We start from the raw sequence: 23,113 nt of genomic DNA, 5'->3' as shown, positions 1-23,113 counted from the left end.
CCAAACGTCCTGCACGGTGTTGGGCTGTAAGCACAACCCCCACCTGTGGATGTCGGGCCCTCATATCACCCTCATGGAGTCTGTTTCTGACCGTTTGAGCAGACACATGCACATTTGTGGCCTGCTGGAGGTAATTTTGCAGGGCTCTGGCATTGCTCCTCCTGTTCCTCCTTGCACAAAGGCGGAGGTAGCGGTCCTGCTGCTGGGTTGTTGCCCTCCTATGGCCTCCTCCACGTCTCCTGATGTACTGGCCTGTCTCCTGGTAGCGCCTCCATGCTCTGGACACTACACTGACAGACACAGCAAACCTTCTTGCCACAGCTCGCATTGATGTGCCATCCTGGATAAGCTGCACTACCTGAGCCACTTGTGTGGGTTGTAGACTCCGTCTCATGCTACCACTAGAGTGAAAGCACCGCCAGCATTCAAAAGTGACCAAAACATCAGCCAGGAAGCATAGGAACTGAGAAGTGGTCTGTGGTCACCACCTGCAGAACCACTCCTTTATTGGGGGTGTCCTGCTAATTGCCTATAATTTCCACCTGTTGTCTATCCCATTTGCACAACAGCATGTGAAATTGATTGTCACTCAGTGTTGCTTCCTAAGTGGACAGTTTGATTTCACAGAAGTGTGATTGACTTGGAGTTACATTGTGTTGTTTAAGTGTTCCCTTTATTTTTTTGAGCAGTGTATATATATATTAAAGAAACGTTTGGCAGCACCAATTCACACCATATGGGACGGGTGCTATGTCCAGGGAATTCACTGCTTACCCTTGTATACAGCCGGAAAAGGACAGCAACTCCAATAGTACAAAAATGATTATTTATTGGGCCACAGTGAGGAGACGTTTCGGCTCAAAATGCAGAGCCTTTCTCAAGCATCAAAACACAAAAGGAAGTGCACATTATAAATAGGTGTACATAATTAAAACATAGCAATAATCAATATTCACAATTAGTGTACAAATCAATAGATGAATCAGTGCATAGTGACGACGTACAAAAACAAAACCAGCGATACATGATTATGTATACGATTTACAATAAATTAATGTAAACTAACATAATCCAAAATATAGATATGTGGCACCAATATATATCAGCTGCTTCAAATCTCTTTAGTCACATTAAATAAAAACAAGGAGGAGCAAGAGGGAAGGATGGTGACATACCACAGAGTCAGCGTGTGTCCACATCTCCACAATGGCCACAGTTGGCTCTAGCTCGATGGAGTGCGCAGGCGTCGAGATCCGTCCCGGCAAAATCGCGTCATGTTACGCCTAAATTCGGCGTCCCACGTCACAACCTGCGCCGCGAGATACACAATGTCCATTGCTCTTCAGTACGCATGCTCACAGCACTATGACCGCAGACACGCCATGTTTAGTACTGGACGGGTTGCCCATAGTTAGTTAGTTAATACATATTATATGTGGCTAACTGGAGGCAAAACGAGGGAACCACAAATCCCTGTCAAGGGGTCATGGTAATCCTACAATGGGCGTGCAATATGAGCCAGATCGGCACCCCCGTGTCGATCGTGCACCAAACGCCGCCCCAATAATGCCTCCTAAAGATGCCACAAACAGGGTTCTCCTTATTGATATATATTATTAAAAGAAAAAGGTATGTGGGATATGTCGGAACACAGCCCGACCCCAAAGCGCAATCCAATCCAGGTGCAACCAAATTATGGACAGAGTCAGATGTGGGACACGGTGCATCTCAATGTGGCAGGACAGCATCGTCATTCCATTGCTCCTTTTCTTATATTGCCTAATCATCTGAAATACAGTATAAGATGAGAACATTTTTTTGGAGAAAGAAATAAAAATGTAGGTAAGATCTTATAAGGACATTTGTGTTTGATTAATACCTACAATCAAGTGACAGCCAAATAGCAGATGGTGCATAACATCAAAGGGCAAACCACCCCTTTATATACAAACCCCTAAATTAAAATCCACATTGAGACCATTCGGTCTCAGAGTATTCAACAAGTGTATCCAAAATGGCTCTTTCCTTTTCAATAATAAATTCCTGTTACCTCCTCGTCTGGGCAAAGGAATGTGGTCTATAATCCAGCATTTTAATTGATGTTCTGTATGATTCATCTCCACAAAATGTTTAGGGATGGGTAAATGCCGGCGTTTTTTTCTAATAGTGGAGCGGTGATTGTTTAGTCTAGTTTTTAAATCAGTGAACGTCTCACCTACATACAGTAGTTTACAGGGGCAACTCAAAACGTAGATCACAAAATTCGAATTTCGTGGTTCCCTCGTTTTGCCTCCAGTTAGCCACATATAATATGTATTAACTAACTAACTATGGGCAACCCGTCCAGTACTAAACATGGCGTGTCTGCGGTCATAGTGCTGTGAGCATGCGTACTGAAGAGCAATGGACATTGTGTATCTCGCGGCGCAGGTTGTGACGTGGGACGCCGAATTTAGGCGTAACATGACGCGATTTTGCCGGGACGGATCTCGACGCCTGCGCACTCCATCGAGCTAGAGCCAACTGTGGCCATTGTGGAGATGTGGACACACGCTGACTCTGTGGTATGTCACCATCCTTCCCTCTTGCTCCTCCTTGTTTTTATTTAATGTGACTAAAGAGATTTGAAGCAGCTGATATATATTGGTGCCACATATCTATATTTTGGATTATGTTAGTTTACATTTATTGTAAATCGTATACATAATCATGTATCGCTGGATTTGTTTTTGTACGTCGTCACTATGCACTGATTCATCTATTGATTTGTACACTAATTGTGAATATTGATTATTGCTATGTTTTAATTATGTACACCTATTTATAATGTGCACTTCCTTTTGTGTTTTGATGCTTGAGAAAGGCTCTGGATTTTGAGCCGAAACGTCTCCTCTGTGCCACTGTGGCCCAATAAATAATCATTTTTGTACTATTGGAGTTGCTGTCCTTTTCCAGAGATAGAGATAGATAGATAGATAGATAGATAGATATCTCTATCTATCTATCTATCTATCTCTATCTCTCACACTGCTCAAAAAAATAAAGGGAACACTTAAACAACACAATGTAACTCCAAGTCAATCACACTTCTGTGAAATCAAACTGTCCACTTAGGAAGCAACACTGAGTGACAATCAATTTCACATGCTGTTGTGCAAATGGGATAGACAACAGGTGGAAATTATAGGCAATTAGCAAGACACCCCCCAATAAAGGAGTGGTTCTGCAGGTGGTGACCACAGACCACTTCTCAGTTCCTATGCTTCCTGGCTGATGTTTTGGTCACTTTTGAATGCCGGCGGTGCTTTCACTCTAGTGGTAGCATGAGACGGAGTCTACAACCCACACAAGTGGCTCAGGTAGTGCAGCTTATCCAGGATGGCACATTAATGCGAGCTGTGGCAAGAAGGTTTGCTGTGTCTGTCAGCGTAGTGTCAAGAGCATGGAGGCGCTACCAGGAGACAGGCCAGTACATCAGGAGACGTGGAGGAGGCCATAGGAGGGCAACAACCCAGCAGCAGGACCGCTACCTCCGCCTTTGTGCAAGGAGGAACAGGAGGAGCACTGCCAGAGCCCTGCAAAATGACCTCCAGCAGGCCACAAATGTGCATGTGTCTGCTCAAACGGTCAGAAACAGACTCCATGAGGGTGATATGAGGGCCCGACGTCCACAGGTGGCGGGTGTGCTTACAGCCCAACACCGTGCAGGACGTTTGGCATTTGCCAGAAAACACCAAGATTGGCAAATTTGCCACTGGCGCCCTGTGCTCTTCACAGATGAAAGCAGGTTCACACTGAGCACATGTGACAGACGTGACAGAGTCTTGAGACGCCGTGGAGAACGTTCTGCTGCCTGCAACACCCTCCAGCATGACCGGTTTGGCATTGGGTCAGTAATGGTGTGGGGTGGCATTTCTTTGGAGGGCCGCACAGCCCTCCATGTGCTCGCCAGAGGTAGCCTGACTGCCATTAGGTACCGAGATGAGATCCTCAGACCCCTTGTGAGACCATATGCTGGTGCGGTTGGCCCTGGGTTCCTCCTAATGCAAGACAATGCTAGACCTCATGTGGCTGGAGTGTGTCAGCAGTTCCTGCAAGACGAAGGCATTGATGCTATGGACTGGCCCGCCCGTTCCCCAGACCTGAATCCAATTGAGCACATCTGGGACATCATGTCTCGCTCTATCCACCAACGTCACGTTGCACCACAGACTGTCCAGGAGTTGGCAGATGCTTTAGTCCAGGTCTGGGAGGAGATCCCTCAGTAGACCGTCCGCCACCTCATCAGGAGCATGCACAGGCGTTGTAGGGAGGTCATACAGGCACGTGGAGGCCACACACACTACTGAGCCTCATTTTGACTTGTTTTAAGGACATTACATCAAAGTTGGATCAGCCTGTAGTGTGTTTTTCCACTTTAATTTTGAGTGTGACTCCAAATCCAGACCTCCATGGATTAAAAAATTTGATTTCCGTTTTTTTATTTTTGTGTGATTTTGTTGTCAGCACATTCAACTATGTAAAGAACAAAGTATTTCAGAAGAATGCAGGTAAGTAAAAGAAGACGGTCCTGGAGACATATGAGGTTCCTCTTTCAGCTTTACTTTAATGGTTAATCAAATAACAGACATCACCACCTTCCACATGACATAGCGTTGACGCGTTTCGGGTAACCACCCTTAGTCGTTACGACTAAGGGTGGTTACCCGAAACGCGTCAACGCTATGTCATGTGGAAGGTGGTGATGTCTGTTTATTTGATTAACCATTAAAGTAAAGCTGAAAGAGGAACCTCATATGTCTCCAGGACCGTCTTCTTTTACTTACCTGCAGCCTGTTACGGGAACACTCCCCCAGGGCCTCTGGAGCCGGGACTACATCTTTATTATGGAGGTGAGCTGGATAAAGTGTTTCTATATTTCAGAAGAATATTTAATTAATTCAGATCTAGGATGTGTTATTTTTGTGTTCCCTTTATTTTTTTGAGCAGTGTGTGTGTGTGTGTGTATGTATATATATATATATATAATTTTTCATTCTCCCTTTTTGTGGGGATATAATCATTAATAAATGCTAAGTTTTAGGGGTAATGTTTCTCAGTGAAGTTTATCTGTAGACCTTCCCAATCTTCATAATTTTTATTTACAGTGATTGGTTTATTCTTAACCAAAATATATCATCTGGGGGGGGGGGGCAGTGAATAAAGCAATTTGTATTGTCAATCAGCACGTTCCAGGGACCAGCAGTAGTAGTGCACACTTCTATATGTCTATTATATAGCTACAGCCTTTCTGGACTCTTAAACAGCACCAAGATTTTAAGATTTATCAATAAAGTTGAGGTTTAAGTAATTATTTTTTCATTGTCCTATTTAAAGAGCCATAACTCCTTGTATTTTTCCATTCCTATAGCTGTGTGGGGTTTATTTAGTTGTTGTTTGGAGTTGAATTGTGTTTATTCATGGAACTTTTTTTTTTTTTGGGGGGGGGGGGGGATACATAGACTTTCTGATCAAATTGTGGAGGATAATAAACGAAAAACAGCAATTCTGGTATTGTTTTATTATTATTTTGTAAATGATGTTCTGTGGGTAGGTGCGGTTATGGTGCGGTCACAACATGGAACAACACTTTTACAAAAATAGTTTTTTGTGTTGAAATATCCCAAGATCCATAAAGTTTTTATTGGTATAATTTCTCGGTGCATAAAATTTCCTGATTGCTTTTTATTCAATTTTAAGGGGGGAGAAGGATGATCAAGAAACGTTTTTGGTCATATTCAACATGTGGAGTAAATCACACAGTAGTCTTATAGTTCTGAGCATTCTGGTTGCAACAGTTCTTATCACTTTTACTGTCTAAGTGTGTGGTTTTTTTTTTGTGTGTCATTTAATACTGACAACCTATTAGACCCTGCCATTGGCTATGGCAGCTGGAAGTCCTAGGCCTCTTTCACACAGGCGTCATGGTTTTGGGGCGGATAAGATGCGGGTGCGTCACGGGAAAATGCACGATTTTTCCGCGCGAGTGCAAAACATTTTAATGCGTTTTTCACGCGCGTGAGAAAAAAATCGGCATGTTTGGTACCCAAGGCCGAACTTCTTCACAGAAGTTTGGGTTAGATGTTGTGTACATTGTATTACTTTCCCTTATAACATGGTTTATAAAGGAAAATAATAGCATTCTGAATACAGAATGCTAAGTAAATTAGGGCTGGAGGGGTTAAATTTTTTAAAAAAATAATTGAACTCCCCTTAATCCACTTGTTCGCGCATCCCGGCTTCTCTTCTACCTTCTTCCTTCAGGACCTGGGTAAAGGACCATGGTGATAGATCATGTGATGAGCGCAGTGACGTCACCACAGGTCCTTTTCCTCCTGCACATAAAAGAAGAAGAAAGAAGTGAAGCCGGGCTGCGCGAACAAGTGGATGAGGTGAGAGAATTTTTTTTTTAAATTTTTTTTTTAACCCCTCCAGCCCTATTGTACTAAGCATTCTGTATTAAGAATACTATTATTTTCCCTTATAACCAGGTTATAAATGAATGGGTCCGGATTCAGTGCGGGTGCAATGCCTTCACCTCACGCATTGCCTTACAACGGCCTTAGGCTTCTGTAGATTGCAGCCTCAGAGACCATTGTTAGGCCTCTGGCTTTCATGGTAGCTATTGGCACCCCACAATCGCATTTGGGGTGTTTTTAGAGAGATGGGGTGACAGATGGAGCACCCTCTAAACCCACTTGGATGCAGACTGGTTTGAATCCAGAGGAAACGCACACTCTGGGAAGATATAAGTGACGGACATGAACATGTGGAGTCACTGTGGGTAGAGATAGATGGTGGAAAAAACAAAAATCAAATACTAATAGTTTTTTATAAACTACCTAATAAACCAGAATCCACAGAAAATCTACTACTAAACGAGATAGACGAGGCGGCAAATCATAATGAGGTGGTTATTATGGGGGACTTCAACTACCCAGATATAGACTGGGAAACTGAAACTTGTATATCTCATAAAGGAAACAGGTTCTTGGCAATAACCAAAGACAATTAGTTCTCCTTGGGGTAACTATGGCCTCCCGCCGCACTAAACACCCACTCTAATGCCACACTACTGACCGGGCAGGACAGCTTTTCCATGGCAAACTCTGCTAGTTGCAGCCACAAATCCAGTTTGGCTGCACAGTAGTCCAGTGGATCGTCAATGTGGCTTGCAGGGTGCTGTCAAAGTACAGTATGCCACCACCTGCTGGTTCAGGTCCTGCTCCAGGTCTTCCTGCTTCTGCTGCTGGTGTGTAGTTTCTTCACTATGCTGGTGAAGAAAGCTACTCCTCAACGACTGTAGACTCAGGCTGCTGCTGATGGAGCTGGTACTGCTCCTTCCACCCCACCCCACCCCTCCCCAGCAGCCATGACAGTGGAACGTGAGCGCAGAGGGCCCCCGCAATCAGACCTGCGAGAGGATGGACGATGGCACAGATAGGCAGCGGCCAACTGACTAGATAGGATGTCTCTCTGTAGTAATTCAGTTTGTCTTCCCTCTCGGTGGGTGTAAAAAAAAAAAAAAAAAAAGCCCCTATTCTGGACCGGTAGCGAGGGTCCAACAAGGTGGAGAGCCAGAAGTCATTCCTCTGCCGAATGGTGACAATTCTTCAGATTGAACACATGTGTTCAGATTGAACACATGTGCCATGCACGGCGCATGGCTAAGTCCTTCTTGAAGCAGCGCCAACATCATGTTCTTCCCGTTGTTGAGCAGCATGGTTCCGATTTTCAGTTGTCGTGGAGAAAGCCAGGATTCGATTTCTTGCACATATGGTATGCTGGAGGGGCACTGTGACTTGTCCCTGTAGTGGAGGCTGAGGACATGGTGGAGGTTGAGGAGGCAGAGGCGGACATTGTCGCAGTACCAACTGCGTGACAATGTGGAGGCGGAAGCGGTGTGACCTGGCTAAGTTGCTGGTGTGGCTGTGCAGGAACCACATTTACCCAGTGGGTCGTAAAGGACATGTACTGTCCCTGACCGTAGTTACAGTTCCATACGTCGGCGCTGCCGTGCACTTTGGCAGACACTGATAGGCTCAAGGAGTGGCCCACCTTCTGTTCTACATATTTGTGCAGGGCTGGTACTGCCTTTTCCACAAAGAAATGACTGCTTGGGACTCTCCACCTCGGCTCGGCACAATCCATCAGTTCTCTGAAAGCTGCAGAGTCCACCACTTGGAAAGGGAGGGACTGCAGCACCAGCAACTTGGCCAGGAGCACATTCGGCTTGTGCGCCGTTGGATGAGTGCACGCATGCTGCTGTCTCTTGGCAATCGCTTCGATGATCGACTGCAACCGGAATGACTGAGGAGGAGGGGGCAGGAGCATCTGGACCAACAGAAGATGGGAATGACAGACAACTCCCTTTGGCTGAGGCGGTGGAGGCTTGACTGGGTGAAACGGGGTGCGTGCCACTGGGTGAAGCAGCGGTAGCTGCAGCAGGCTGAACCACCACTTTGGTTCTCCCAGGCCACTGCATGGCAATACTGCATATGTTGATGCAGGGCCATAGTGCCAACATTTGCACCCTGGTCTCGCTTCATATTCTGCCCACATATTCTACATGTGGCCACGTTAACCTCCTCTGGCAGCTTAATAAAAAACTGCCACACCGCCGAGTACGTGATTTTCTCACCCCCAATCAGTCCGCACTGACTGACTGCTACCGCCGCTGCCTCCGTGAAACCCTGCACCACTACTTCCCGGGCAGGTAGGCTGCTGCGATGCAGGTGGTCTACCCAGGGCATGTTTGGCTCCCGACCTGCAACTGCTGCCACCCTGCTGACTCGCAGTCATGCTACCACGCAGCTGACTCAGCCGTTGTCTCACTGGCAAGCTGCCACCCTTTTCTCCTGATGCCGGGCCATGCCAACTAAGGGTTGTGTCTGACGAACCCACCGACTGTTGGCTGGGGGTGTCTGATGTCACTTGGGATGAAGTGGATGACCAAGTTAACCAATCAAGAACTGCTGGGTTGCTGGTCAAGACACAACTGCTAGATGACACCAGGAGCTCGGGCCTCTCGCTGCTACTCATGCTGCCACGACCCCTTTCTCTGCTGCGACATCTGCTTGCGACAAACATTCAGGCCTCTGCCACTCCTCGGTGCATGGCCTGGCACTTCTCTGCCTAACATACTTGTAGTTGAACTACACAAATTTAAACGGAAATTAGAACAACCCTAAAAGCGACGAATATGTTTCTTTTTGTACTAAAATGGTACACTAAACTCATTCACCACAATTCACTGCAGAAATGCACTGAGAATATGTTTTTCTTGTTGTACTGAAATACGCCCCTATACGCTTTCAACAAAAATAACTGCAAAAGTGAAATGCGTATATATTTTTCTTATAGTACTGATATATGATACTAAGATATAAGCCACTAAAGGCTTTTCAACATAACACTTGCAGCCCAATAACAAAAAGCTGGAATGACAGAGCTGGATCCTCAAATAATCGTTCCCTGCACTTGTAAATCACTTTCCCATCAATGTCCCTAGCGCCTTCTGACGTCTCTCCCTGCACGAAGATGCTGTGAAATGATTCCTCCCCATCCTTTTCCTGCACTTATAAATAGTTTTTTCCACTTGCTGTCCCTGCACTCTGAAGGCTGGAAAATGTCTGACTGTAAGATGGCAGACGTTTTAGGGCTGTGACATCACAGGGCTGGCTGGCTGCTGATTGGCTGCATGCAGGCATGTCCATCCGCCTTCCCAGAGTTCCTTGACCCATTTCCTCAGTCCTCACACATGTAGCTGCCATTTTAGGAAAACTGCGATTTGTTACCACAGATCACTGTTCACCCCATGGGAGAGATCCAACTTCATACAGCCTTATGGTACAGCAGCTTCCTGGCTGTGACCAACATAACACCTTGGTGGATCACGGTCCAACAGTCCACCTGACTGACCAAGTGATGCCTCTCTCCAGGCTTCATTCTCCCATTCGGTCTAACAGCCTCTCAGGCTTTCTTCTCTCTGGTCTCAATTCCTCTCCCCCCAAAAACACATACACTGAGGGTTGCTTTATCCCTCGGTAATTAATCACAGCTGGTCTCACCTCAGGCCCGGTTAAAACCTGTAGTGGACTAGGGGTGTGGACTGAGAATCTCCCACTACCAACCTGTCTCCCAGTCCACAGAAATCCAGCCCATATAACCTAAACAAACCATGTCCAACATCTCTGGATTTATGTTACCTCACCCAACTAAACTGGAAAACTGAGTGAGATATACTGTACATCCCCTCCACACGTCTACTGTGCACTTCACCACTATATATATATATATATATATATATATATATATATATATACACACACATATACCACTACTACAGAGGACAGTGTACTGCTACAGATGGATCTGGATAGATTGGAGGCTTGGGCAGATAAGTGGCAGATGAGGTTTAACACTGACAAATGTAAGGTTATGCACATGGGAAGGAATAATGCAAGTCACCCGTACATATCTAATGGTAAAACAGTGGGCAATGGGGGGGCCACTCTGACACTAGTTTCTCTCCACCTGTCACCTTATCAGGGTTAGACAGGAGGTTGAGGCTAGGCACGAGGACAGGGAGTCCCCACCACCAGGAGACGTCCCTGGGCAGAGGACCAGAGTAGGGTAGCAGTGGTAGGGACATCTCCCCCCACCACTCACCCAGTGTGTCTTACTTTGTTGTGGCCCACCCGATCGACTATGTAGAGGTTTGTTTATTTTTCTCATTAAATTTAGTTATCTAATCATTTAACAGGGTACAATTGCTGGACTTTTTAAAACAGTGGGCAACACTGAAATGGAAAAGGACTTAGGAAATCTAGTTTGCAGTAAACTTAAAGGGTATTCCAAGATTTTTATACTGATAACTTCTCCTCTGGAGAGATCATCAGTATCTGATCTGTGGGGTCCGACCCCCAGCAATCAGCTGTTTGAGAAGGCACTGGTTCTCCTGTGAGCGCTGCAGCCTTTTCTCTGCTTTTCTTAGGCTGTGTGATGACATGTTCATGTGGCCTAGGAGCGGTACGATACCAAGTACAGCGGCTATACTATGTAAGGTATTTTGCTTGGTGAGCTGTGAGAAGACAGCTGCACTCACAGGAGCACCGATGTCTTCTCAAAACAGCTGATCAGCAGGGATCCCGGGTGTAGGACCCCCACCAATCCCGGAAAGCTATTTCATCTGTAGCAAGCAGTGTCGAACTGCTGCCAAGGCCAATAAGATGATGGGTTGCATCAAAAGGACATAGATGCATGTCAAGAGTTCTCTTGACCTTTTTTCTGGAACACTTTGGAGAAATGGCCATACCAGGGATTCCACAACCAAATTAATGTAACACAGAGCTTTTAATGTGCTTGAAATGAAGACTAGAAGGATAAGGCTACCGTATATTATGCCACTCCACACCATAATCCTGAGATCAAGACCGATGTGACATTCCCCTGTGAAAACCTCTTTTTTTTGGTGATGGCCATGTGGTCTCCAGACCAATTTCCTGCTCTCAGTGCATCCGAGGCAAAAGCAGCACTAATTTCTGAAGAGGATAGACCTCCATTCCAGCCTTCATTGCGGTCATCCCTTTTATAGCAGTAGCATGAGGTCAATGACCATTTACACAAAGCCAAAGGCCATAGATTCCAACTTTAGACCCACCAATACCCTTATGAAAACATAACATTTACTTTAACTATTAAAATAATTGGACCCCATCCAATGCTCTAAAATGATCAGGTAACCACCAGATTAGGACTATTCTGAGGATAAAGGATAAGTGTTGCTGATCAGGGATGGGATTAACAATAGTCACTGATTGTCCGATCCCCATATACAAGGTCCTCATTTATTATTTTGGATTTTATTCGTTCCATTTATTCAAAAGATACCATGTCCTAGAGGAAACTTGGTAACAAATGCAGTCGATCAATCGATTTCTTCACCCTTCACTGCTCATCTGATTTTCACTATATGGTAGGACGCCCAGTTCTATGACTTAGTTGACACCATCACCCTTAATGCGCTCTGCGTGGATAAGATATGGGGTAATTAGCGCCCTCATTAGAATGGCTGATTGATATTTAAACAGTTAAGAACCTGATGGAAATAGAGTGCGGTGCGTGGGCAGGATAGATTGCATTGTTATGCTCTTTGGCACAGCTTCTTTTTTTTTGCTTCCTTCAGTTTCTAAAGTGTGATTAATCAGAATCGGGAAATGTCCTGATGTAAAAAATCTCTCTAGTCAATGTTTCCAATTTCATACACTCAGTGGTGGACGCAAAGGTGGATTTACACGGCCCAATATTTAGACTGATTATCAGGAACTCGTTCCCGATAATCTGGCCATCTAAAGGTGCCACAGATCACCCGATGAACTAGCAAAACCCAAGGCTTGTTGAAAATTCAAGGCCATTGTCAAATCCCAAGGCTTGTTGAAAATTTGCATCTTGACTGATAGGAGTCACTTCCAATGGGTGGCGCTGGCGACATGTTTTTTTTTTTTTGTAAACGCTTTTTGTAGCGAGCCACGAGTCTTTCAATTCTTATTTTGAGGGATTTTCATCCTTTATCCCTTGCAGAAGTCTTCCAGTTCTGAGAGATTCCTGGGCTGCCTTGCATGCTCTGCTCTTTTGAGGTCTATCCACAGATTTTCAATGATGTTCAGATCAGGGTACTGTGAGGACCATGGTTTTGGCCTATAGAGATATGGACATGAACGGCTAGATCGCCGCTATCATGTCCGCAATATATCTGTCCTATAGGGCGGTGTGGTTTTAATTTCTTTAAAAAAGGATTTTATAGATATGCAAATGAGTCTTGAATGTGTCCAAGGGGCTGCACTAACCTTACTTGTGCCCAGCCGTGCCCGATCTTCCGAATCTCCTCCTTTCATCAACGATAGCCGTAATCTCGCGATGCGCGAGATCGCGCATGCGCAGTGCCGGTATAGTGTTCCTTCCCTGTGCTGGCATCAGCCTCAGGGAAAGAACTGCGCATGCGCGATCTCGCGCATCGCGAGATTACGGCTATCTATCGTTGATGAAAGGAGGAGATTCGGAGGACATAGGCGGTGCTGGGCTCCTTCACAGGCGGGCACGGCTGGGCACAAGTAAGGTTAGTGCAGCCCCTTGGACACATTCAAGACTCATTTGCATATCTATAAAATCCTTTTTTAAAGAAATTAAAACCACACAGCCCTATAGGACAGGTATATTGCGGACATGCTAGCGGCGATCTAGCCGTGATCAGGCATGGCCAACCTGCGGCTCTCCAGCTGTTGCAAAACTATAACTACCAGCATGCCCAGACTGCCTACAGCTATCCACTTACAGCAGGGCATGGTGAGAATTGTAGTTTTACAACAGATGGAGAGCCGCATGTTGGCCATCACTGCAATAGATGAGAATAGTAAAAAGGGTTCCTTTATTGAAGGAGTTGAATAAAGATTACATAAAACAGGACACATCATACCAACACTTCAGCTGGAGTCCTAACTGCATCCAGAATGTAGTACTTAGTAAATCAAGTAAAACAAAACACATCACCAATTATGTAATTTCAGTATACAACATCCCGGCCAACACCTCGTCTGGGAAGTCTATTTTCAGCCAAGCCAGGAATTTTAGGAAATTCTGAGCAGTCCGCTCGTCCACTCCACAGATGAGGCTTCTGATGTGGCTTCAGGAAGTTCCTGCTCTTTTACTTTAGTAAAACGTCTACCCATGTAACTATTTTACATGGGCCATAAAGTTTTAATCAAACAATGTTGACATGCTTAAAGGGTTGCTGTCACCTGAAAAATGGGTATTAAGCTGGCTGATATAAGCGATGTGCTAATGTCAGCTGAACATAACTATATTAGTGCCATCTCACTGCCTAAAGACTTTATTGAGAAAAATGAACTTTTATAATATGCTAATTAGTCTCTAGGAGCAGGGGGGAAAGGGCTCTCCTGGAGGCTCCGTTCTCCCACCTCTGGCCATGCCCTGCTACACTAGATTGACAGGGCCAGGCAGCGTTGGACTTCTACCTCTGGCCCTGTCTGCAGTGTAAATATCGCAGTGTTCAGTATTCGGCGCAGTGAGGAAGCTGGAAGCCGGCGAGCGCCCTTCACTCACTGCACCTGCGCCGAATACTGAACGCTGCGATATTTACACTGCAGACAGGGCCAGAGGTATGAGTCCAACGCTGCCTGGCCCTGTCAATCTAGTGTAGCAGGGCATGGCCAGAGGTGGGAGAACGGAGCCTCTAGGAGAAGGGGCAATGCCCCCCTGCTCATAGAGGCTAATTAGCATATTATAAAAGTTTGTTTGTCTCAATAATGGCTTTAGGCAGTGAGATGGCACTAATATACACTGCTCAAAAAAATAAAGGGAACACTTAAACAACACAATGTAACTCCAAGTCAATCACACTTCTGTGAAATCAAACTGTCCACTTAGGAAGCAACACTGAGTGACAATCAATTTCACATGCTGTTGTGCAAATGGGATAGACAACAGGTGGAAATTATAGGCAATTAGCAAGACACCCCCAATAAAGGAGTGGTTCTGCAGGTGGTGACCACAGACCACTTCTCAGTTCCTATGCTTCCTGGTCACTTTAGAGTGAAAGCACCGCCAGCATTCAAGTGGTAGCATGAGACGGAGTCTACAACCCACACAAGTGGCTCAGGTAGTGCAGCTTATCCAGGATGGCACATCAATGTGAGCTGTGGCAAGAAGGTTTGCTGTGTCTGTCAGCGTAGTGTCCAGAGCATGAAGGCGCTACCAGGAGACAGGCCAGTACATCAGGAGATGTGGAGGAGGCCAACAACCCAGCAGCAGGACCGCTACCTCCGCCTTTGTGCAAGGAGGAACAGGAGGAGCACTGCCAGAGCCCTGCAAAATGACCTCCAGCAGGCCACAAATGTGCATGTGTCTGCTCAAACGGTCAGAAACAGACTCCATGAGAGTGATATGAGGGCCCGACGTCCACAGGTGGGGGTTTGCTTACAGCCCAACACCGTGCAGGACGTTTGGCATTTGCCAGAGAACACCAAGATTGGCAAATTCGCCACTGGCGCCCTGTGCTCTTCACAGATGAAAGCAGGTTCACACTGAGCACATGTGACAGACGTGACAGAGTCTTAAGACGCCGTGGAGAACGTTCTGCTGCCTGCAACATCCTCCAGCATGACCGGTTTGGCATTGAGTCAGTAATGGTGTGGGGTGGCATTTCTTTGGAGGGCCGCACAGCCCTCCATGTGCTCGCCAGAGGTAGCCTGACTGCCATTAGGTACCAAGATGAGATCCTCAGACCCCTTGTGAGACCATATGCTGGTGCGGTTGGCCCTGGGTTCCTCCTAATGCAAGACAATGCTAGACCTCATGTGGCTGGAGTGTGCCAGCAGTTCCTGCAAGACGAAGGCATTGATGCTATGGACTGGCCCGCCCGTTCCCCAGACCTGAATCCAATTGAGCACATCTGGGACATCATGTCTCGCTCTATCCACCAACGTCACGTTGCACCACAGACTGTCCAGGAGTTGGCAGATGCTTTAGTCCAGGTCTGGGAGGAGATCCGTCAGGAGACCGTCCGCCACCTCATCAGGAGCATGCACAGGCGTTGGAGGGAGGTCATACAGGCACTTGAAGGCCACACACACTACTGAGCCTCATTTTGACTTGTTTTAAGGACATTACATCAAAGTTGGATCAGCCTGTAGTGTGTTTTTCCACTTTAATTTTGAGGGTGACTCCAAATCCAGACCTCTATGGGTTAAAAAATTTGATTTCCATTTTTTTTATTTTTGTGTGATTTTTGTTGTCAGCACATTCAACTATGTAAAGAACAAAGTATTTCAGAAGAATATTTAATTAATTCAGATCTAGGATGTGTTATTTTTGTGTTCCCTTTATTTTTTTGAGCAGTGTAGTTATGTTCAGCTGACATTAGCACATCGCTAATGTCAGCCAGCTTAATACTAATTTTTCAGGTGACAGAAACCCTTTAATATTCAAGTTTGTTAAGGCCAGATCATCCATGACCACTGGCCTGTTAACCAAATGACCTAAGTAAATTTTAACCAGATGGAATATTTTATCTGCCTGGTGGAATGTGCTGAATGACCAACTGTATTTACCTTCCCAGGAATACATTCAGGATGTACACTTAAATGATTAACAACCTCAATGTACACTAGCATTAGACATGTAGCCTTCACAGCTCAGTGGGGGTCCTCTATATGCTGACTAGCTAAGCTAAGTAACTGCATTGACTTCATTAAGAGGCTAATGATTAAAGATAATAAGAGTAGTAATTCAAGGAGAAGGAACCCATAAGAATAACCAACTCACCTAGTTCCTCTGATGATCATCACGGCTCGACCTGCACTCCCCAGCAGCAAGCAGAATACAAAAGAGTATGACAATTAATCCATATGGAGATTCAAGGGGAAAGTAGATGAAGGCGGCAAATGTAGCAGCTGTACACCCTCTCCATGGAACTCTGCTTAGGATTGCTGGACTATTAGGATGCTATCCTTATCCCACTTGTATGGCTGCAGCGCTCCAGGAGGAGTTTAGGCACTCAGTCTCAAGACCTTGATCCCAACCAGCAGGTGTTTGGTGTAGTAAGTTCTGTGGAATGGAGCTTTTGAAGCTCCTTCAGTATCTAATCCAGGCCTGTGTATTGCTTGAGATTAGCACTTACTTCTACTATAGTTATCATTCTTCTCCTGCTCATGTTTTGATCTAGGAGTGGTTATCCTATACCCCTGCAAGTCAGATTAAACCTGAATATGGGACTATACAGCTGGATGTCATTAAAGGCTATGTACGCCTTTTGGAGGAAATTTTTGTTTATGATTGCATTTTACTCATTTTGGGCTAAAAATTTTTTTTTCAATTGGCCTTTATTAAAAATATTGAGCCTTTCTCTGTGACTGGTACTTTCACTCTCACTTTGTGCCGGTCTTCTAATAATCCTTATTTCTAAACTACTGAGAGGTCATAAACACTTATTTTCAGCCACATTCTTATCAGTAAGATAAGAACTGAGCTATAATGATTGTTTATAATGTGAGAGAGCAGAGATAAAGAGTCCGTCTGCTCCCCAGATGACTCAAAAGACAAAAAATCCACAGGCTGCTGCTAGAGCATCTCAGCTCTGTACACAAAAAAGGATTCTATATTTTTAATAAAGAGAAATTGAAAAAAAAAAAGATTTTTAGCTCAAAATAAGTACATTGCAATAATTAAAAAAAAAATTGCTATAGCCTTTAAGGATGTGTCTCCTGTGTTCAAGTAGATTGAGTACTTGCTGAGGGCTGATTCATATGGCAGTGATTGGCCCTGGAATCACTCATCATGTGGGTACTGTACATTAGACTCACCATAAATTGGAACTGACTGCATCATAAATCTCTGTGCCGCGGTCGGTTCAGGAGATGAGCTGGCAAGGTTTCCTGGACAAAGCACAGCCATATGATTCCGCTCTAAGAACCTGTCAGAACTTTCTATCCCTTTTTTTTTTTTTTTTTACCCCCAATGTCTACGTATCATTAGGGTTGTTCATTTGACATAGTAGAATTTTTGTTTAATATGGTATCATGGAGAATTTCAAATGGGGGTTGGGGGTCACTCAGTATCTGGCAAATAAATAGACTGATTGATAAATTATATTTTTGATAATTTTTATCTAACTATAATATACTCAATAGACATGATTAAAAGCATAACCACCAATTATGAACATAATCCTAAAAAACGCATGATGACGTATGGTAGGAAAAAGCATACATGTTGCAAGTGAATGTTCACCACAGTCTTAAATGAATAGGACCCTCAAATATATGACCAAATGCTTGAGTATCTCCTATATGAAAAGACAGGTCCATTGGGGTGCATTCGAAATGTTTGTCACAATAGTATCCACGCAATAGGACTGGGCTTTGGAATATCTATTGCGATTGTACATGTTGGCATATATTACCAACCCAGATGAGTGAGGTCGTTTGCCAAACGGTGCTCTATTGATCTGGTGTAGTACTTTACCGCTCCTGCCTTCGCTGCTGGAGGTCCACTTGCACGAAGTAGTGTTGATCTCCGCTGTGACCTGCAAGGACCTGTGTGGAGTCCCACGTGGTTCTCGGGTAGGTCATGTGATTAAGAATTCAGCTTCATTCCATATTAGGATGCGAACTGACTTTTTCAAATGTTGTTAAATTTCCCGGGTGTATGTTCATGCGATCCAAAGCGCTCTTTTTTGTTGGTCCCTCACTGTTTTTTACCCCCAATGTCTACATATCAATAGGGTTGTTCATTTGACATAGTGGAATTTTTGTTTAATATGGTATCGTGTTTGAGGTAGTGGGATTAGTTTTTAGTTATGAACAGAGTTTTCTGGCTTGCGCTGTCTGCGTCACGTTTGGGCTTCGCACCTCTGATGCTCTTGCTTCGAGTTTTGGCCTATAGCCCCTGAGCTTACTGGATGGAAGTTTTTATGTGGCTGGCTGGAAGCTTAAAGCAAGTGTGGAAAATGTCAATCTACACTACATCATAGAAAAATTTTCTAAAAAAAAAACTAACAAACAGTTGTAGCCAAAGTTAGTCAATTTTCTTTCTGAAGAAAGTCTTTCTGCCGGTTTTAAAAGTACTCTCTAGGCGATGACTATCTCCTGGCAGAAAGAGTCTTGTGTTCTAAGATAAGTATGCAGTACTGGAGTTTTGATACTTCAGGTTGTTGACTTTAGGCATTAACACGCCCTTTAGTTTAAGTCTCTCACTAAATTGTAGGTAATTGGGTTTCCTGGAAGTCTCCATGACAGAACCCATAGTTTCTCACCCTATGTCTCTTTTTTGGGGTTTGAGTATTATTATTTGAATACCTTCTGCCTTGGAGGTTCTTGGTAAATCACTGAAGGTGGAGGCCAGATTGGGGTCTTTTAACCCCTCAGCATGTGTTTTTCCTGTCTCATCAGGGTAGGGTGAATTCAGATGTGATCTCATAGAGACTTCAATGTAATTGTACTGTAATTACTCATTTATTCACACGGCTCCCTGCCTGGGGAAAAATGGGTTGGTTCTTGCCTGAGGGAGTCATGAGGACTCGTATGGAATTTCACTGTGGTAGGGAGGAAAGCTACTTTTCTGTATTTAGTGGTGTACAATTTCTTTTTTATTGTTCTGTGATATCTTTTTTGTAAGAGAGCCAAAAAGCTGGTCATAGCCAGTTCTTAAAAAAACAAAGAAAACTTGGCATGAACTTCTACATGTGCCTTCTGCAGTGTGCCCTTCTGCACTAGAACACGATGATCACATTAATCCGATTACAACTGTTACAGAGAGTGCAGTGGCCACGTACAAGACAAAAAAAAGCATCTGATAGGTGGAGAAAGTGAATATTCTTAAAAAGAGATTACAATCTTTATTATCCTTGTATACACTATTCATTTATGGAAGACATGTAACAATAGTTATGCCTTATTGTGGTTTTAAACAGCAGAAGTAAGCTCTAGCCTCTAGCCCTCGTGTATTCTTTCAATGTTTGCTTTAGGGGTGGGCGATATGGCCTAAAATCTATATTGCAATATAATTTTAAGCATGTTCGATATATATCACAATATATTGTTTTCTATATTTGGGGGGGGGGGGGTGTTTAAACTTTTTTTTTTTTTTTTTTACTTTTTATTTAATAACTATTGGCCTCCTTAAGGGCTAGAACCCTTGTCATATTCACCCTAATAGCGCTCTATTAGGGTGAATATGACTTTACACTCTCCCTGCTGCCCTGTGCACACAACAGCAGGGAGCTGACCATGGCAGCCAGCCTCTGATGTGCCCCCCCCCAGCCTCTGATGTGCCCCCCCAGCCTCTGATGTGCCCCCCCAGCCTCTGATGTGCCCCCCCAGCCTCTGATCTGCCCCCCCAGCCTCTGATCTGCCCCCCCAGCCTCTGATCTGCCCCCCCAGCCTCTGATCTGCCCCCCCAGCCTCTGATCTGCCCCCCCAGCCTCTGATCTGCCCCCCCAGCCTCTGATCCGCCCCCCCAGCCTCTCATGTGCCCCCCAGCCTCTCCCTCTTATCAGCCCCCTCTGGTAACTGAAACCCACCCCCCCTCCCTCCCCAGTATTAATCATTGGTGGCAGTGGCCACAGGGTCCCCCCCCCCCCATCATTGGTGGCAGTGGGCAGTTCCGATCGGAGTCCCAGCAGTGTAATGCTGGGGCTCCGATCGGTTACCATGGCAGCCAGGAGTCACGCTACTGAAGTCCTGGCTGCCATGGTATGTTAGTGAGCAGCATTATACTCACGTGCGCCGTGGTCGCCGGTCGCTTCTTCTTCTCATAGGTCTGTGCGGCGCATTGCTAATGCTATAAGCATTAGCAATGCGCCGCACAGACAGAAGTAGGAGCGACCGGCGGCCACGGCGCACGTGAGTATAATGCTGCTCACTAACATACCATGGCAGCCAGGACTTCAGTAGCGTGACTCCTGGCTGCCATGGTTACCGATCGGAGCCCCAGCATTACACTGCTGGGATTCCGATCGGAACTGCCCACTGCCACCAATGATGGGGGGGGGGAAAGCAAATTTATATCGCATATCGCCTATATCGCCCACCCCTAGTTTGCTTATAAACTTCAAAAGGTAAAGCAGCTGCCAAATAGAAAACCTGTAATGATCTTTTCCTAAAGGGTCACCATGAAGCACTATTCATACCGAAAAATATACTGTCTGTATTTCATTTTATTACAGTTGTAACTTCTAGATCAAACAGTTGTGTCTCATAAATGCAATGAAGGTCTTGATTGTATCTTCACAGGTTTCTCAAAAACCTTTTTATTTTTGCTTTTTTTTAGCACCACAGATCGTGGTTCAACCAATTCCAAAATGGCTACACGAATGTTTGAGAATAAAGAGCATGCATCCTATTATCAAAAGTACAGGTTTTCTCCACCACAAGAGATACAAGACATGATCTTCAGCTATCTTCAGGAAAAGGTAAGGAACAATATCAGTAATAAAAATCATACTTGCTTCAGGGCTATAATCCCTGACAAGTAGAGCAGAGAGGAGGATGAGGCAGCTCTTTGGCTCAGTGTTTTGAAGTAACTTCCTCCTATGTGATTAGGACAGGTTTTGTGTGTACTAATAGGATGGCGGCCATTTTATTTCCCCTGATTGCTCCCTAGACAAAACGAACCATTATAACTAATGATAGATATTTGGAATATATTTATAATAAAGTAATATTTAAGTAGTTAATTCCTGGAGAAACCCTTTAAGGGCGTGTATGCTTTTTACCTGGAGTGCTCAGCCACAAAAGGATTCAGCATATATTTATCATCTTAAACATGTGGGGGTACGATTCATTGTTAATAATCTGGATATCTTGCAGGTTTTTCCTTTTTTTTTTTTTTTTTTTTTTTTTTTTTTTAATCTCTGGCTGTATAGTTCTAGAGCAGAATATACTAATCAACAGTTTACAGGTGATCAGGATGGGATGTCTTGGGTGATGTTAAGCTTGGAGGACAGAGGGGACCTGGAGGCTCCATTGTCTTTTAAGGGGTATGGCAAATGTGAAATGTAAGAAGTAGTGATGAGCAGACCTTGGATGTTCGGATTTGGCGAAACTTATATTTCAAAGTTCGGTTCGGGTCCCGAACTTGACCCCGAACAACGAACCCCATCAAAGTCAATAGGGACCCGAACTCTAGGGCTGAAAAAGTCATAGAAAGGGCTAGAGGGCTGCAAAAGGATCCAACATGGTGGTAAGAGCAGTACAATTGCCCTACAAACAAATTGGGAAATTACTTAAAATAACATAAAATACATAAAAATAAAAAAATTATAATTTTGAACCAGGAGTCAGAGGTCCAAGTGGAGTAGGAAGTTGAGGAGGCTGTGGACGTGGCGGTGTAGATGGAAGAGGCTGAGGAGGTAGAGAAAGAAGCCAACACTCTTTTTGTTTTGTTTTTTTAAATGTGTGTTTTTGGGGTGCGGCCAGTATATTTCTCTACTCTGCCAATATAAGACATAATAATTTTGAGCCAGGAGGTGGAGGTCCAAGTGGTGGAGAAGGCGGACGTGATGCTGCAAGCGGAAGAGGCAAAGGAGGTAGCTAATATATATTTTTTTCTTCCTTTTCTGCTTTTTTTTTTTTTGTTTTGTTTGTGGAAGACCCAAAACATTGGGAAATGGCACATTGCCTGAAGAACTGCTACGCCAGGGAACTCCTTTAAGCTAGCTTTGGTGTGCTCTGTCCCTCGGTGCGGTGGGCAGTAGCAGGCGCTGTGTGACCTCCACCTCTTCCTCTGAACTGCACACATCACTGGCATGACCTGAATGCCATGTGAGGTCCTCGTCATCTTCCACCCACTCCTGCCCTCCTGGCCATTCTGCACACTGCAGAAAGCCGCAGTTGTTGATACCTGTGTTTCATCATCATCATGAGGGACGTGCTGCGGTGGTTCTCTCACGTCCTCATCCTCAAACATAAGTGGTTGGACATCAGTGCACTCAATCCCTTCCACTTCTGGGGCAGCGCTATGTGGATGGCTGACGGAACTCCCGCCAGCAGAGTCATCAAAAAGCATAAGTGACTGCTGCATGACTTGGGGCTCAGACTGCTTGGCTGATGTAGCAAGGAGTTGAGGTGGAAGACAGATGCCTGTGGGCCGCCGGTGCGAACTCTGCGCTTTTACCAGTGGCCTGGGTGGAAGACAATGTGGAGGCCATCCAATTTACTACCGCCTCTACTTGTTCTGGCGTCACTTTTCTTAGAGCGGTATTCGGGCCTACAAAATGAGGCAGAACGTCCTGTCGCCTCTGTGCACCAGAGTAAGGTGTTTCATTTGGACGCTTAGCTGGCACAGATCGACAAACTTCTCTTGGCAGGAGCTCCAACACCACTAAGGCTACTTTAACACTTGCGCTAGCAGGGTCCGAGAGGCGGCCGGACAAAAACTACAACATGCACGGCTGTCAAGGGGCAATGTGGATAACAGTTACACCAGACAAACAGACAGCATAGGATAACAGTCTAGGCCTGAAAGCTAGTGAGGGAGAGATGGTTACCTCCTAGCAATC

At 45.0% G+C, this 23,113-nt stretch overlaps 1 protein-coding gene across 3 annotated transcripts in view; it reads left to right on the top strand.

Moving 5' to 3' along the window:
• LOC120997073 (putative methyltransferase DDB_G0268948) overlaps positions 1 to 23,113 on the top strand; it is a 76,910-nt gene that overhangs the window by 15,752 nt on the left and 38,045 nt on the right. For 2 of the 3 annotated variants that reach the window (XM_040426981.1, XM_040426980.1), the window contains exon 2: positions 20,884 to 21,025. In XM_040426981.1, coding sequence (XP_040282915.1) covers positions 20,915 to 21,025 — 111 coding nt within the window. In that variant the 5' untranslated portion in view covers positions 20,884 to 20,914. Of the gene's footprint in view, positions 1 to 4,211; positions 4,215 to 20,883; positions 21,026 to 23,113 lie in introns of all 3 variants that reach the window. The other variant, XM_040426982.1, reaches the window with a different exon arrangement.

This window comes from Bufo bufo, chromosome 4 (assembly GCF_905171765.1).
Source record: "Bufo bufo chromosome 4, aBufBuf1.1, whole genome shotgun sequence".
In the NCBI taxonomy this organism is placed as follows: Eukaryota; Metazoa; Chordata; class Amphibia; order Anura; family Bufonidae; genus Bufo; species Bufo bufo.
Note: the sequence above shows the minus strand (reverse complement) of the source record. Positions and strands in the feature narration are given on the sequence as shown.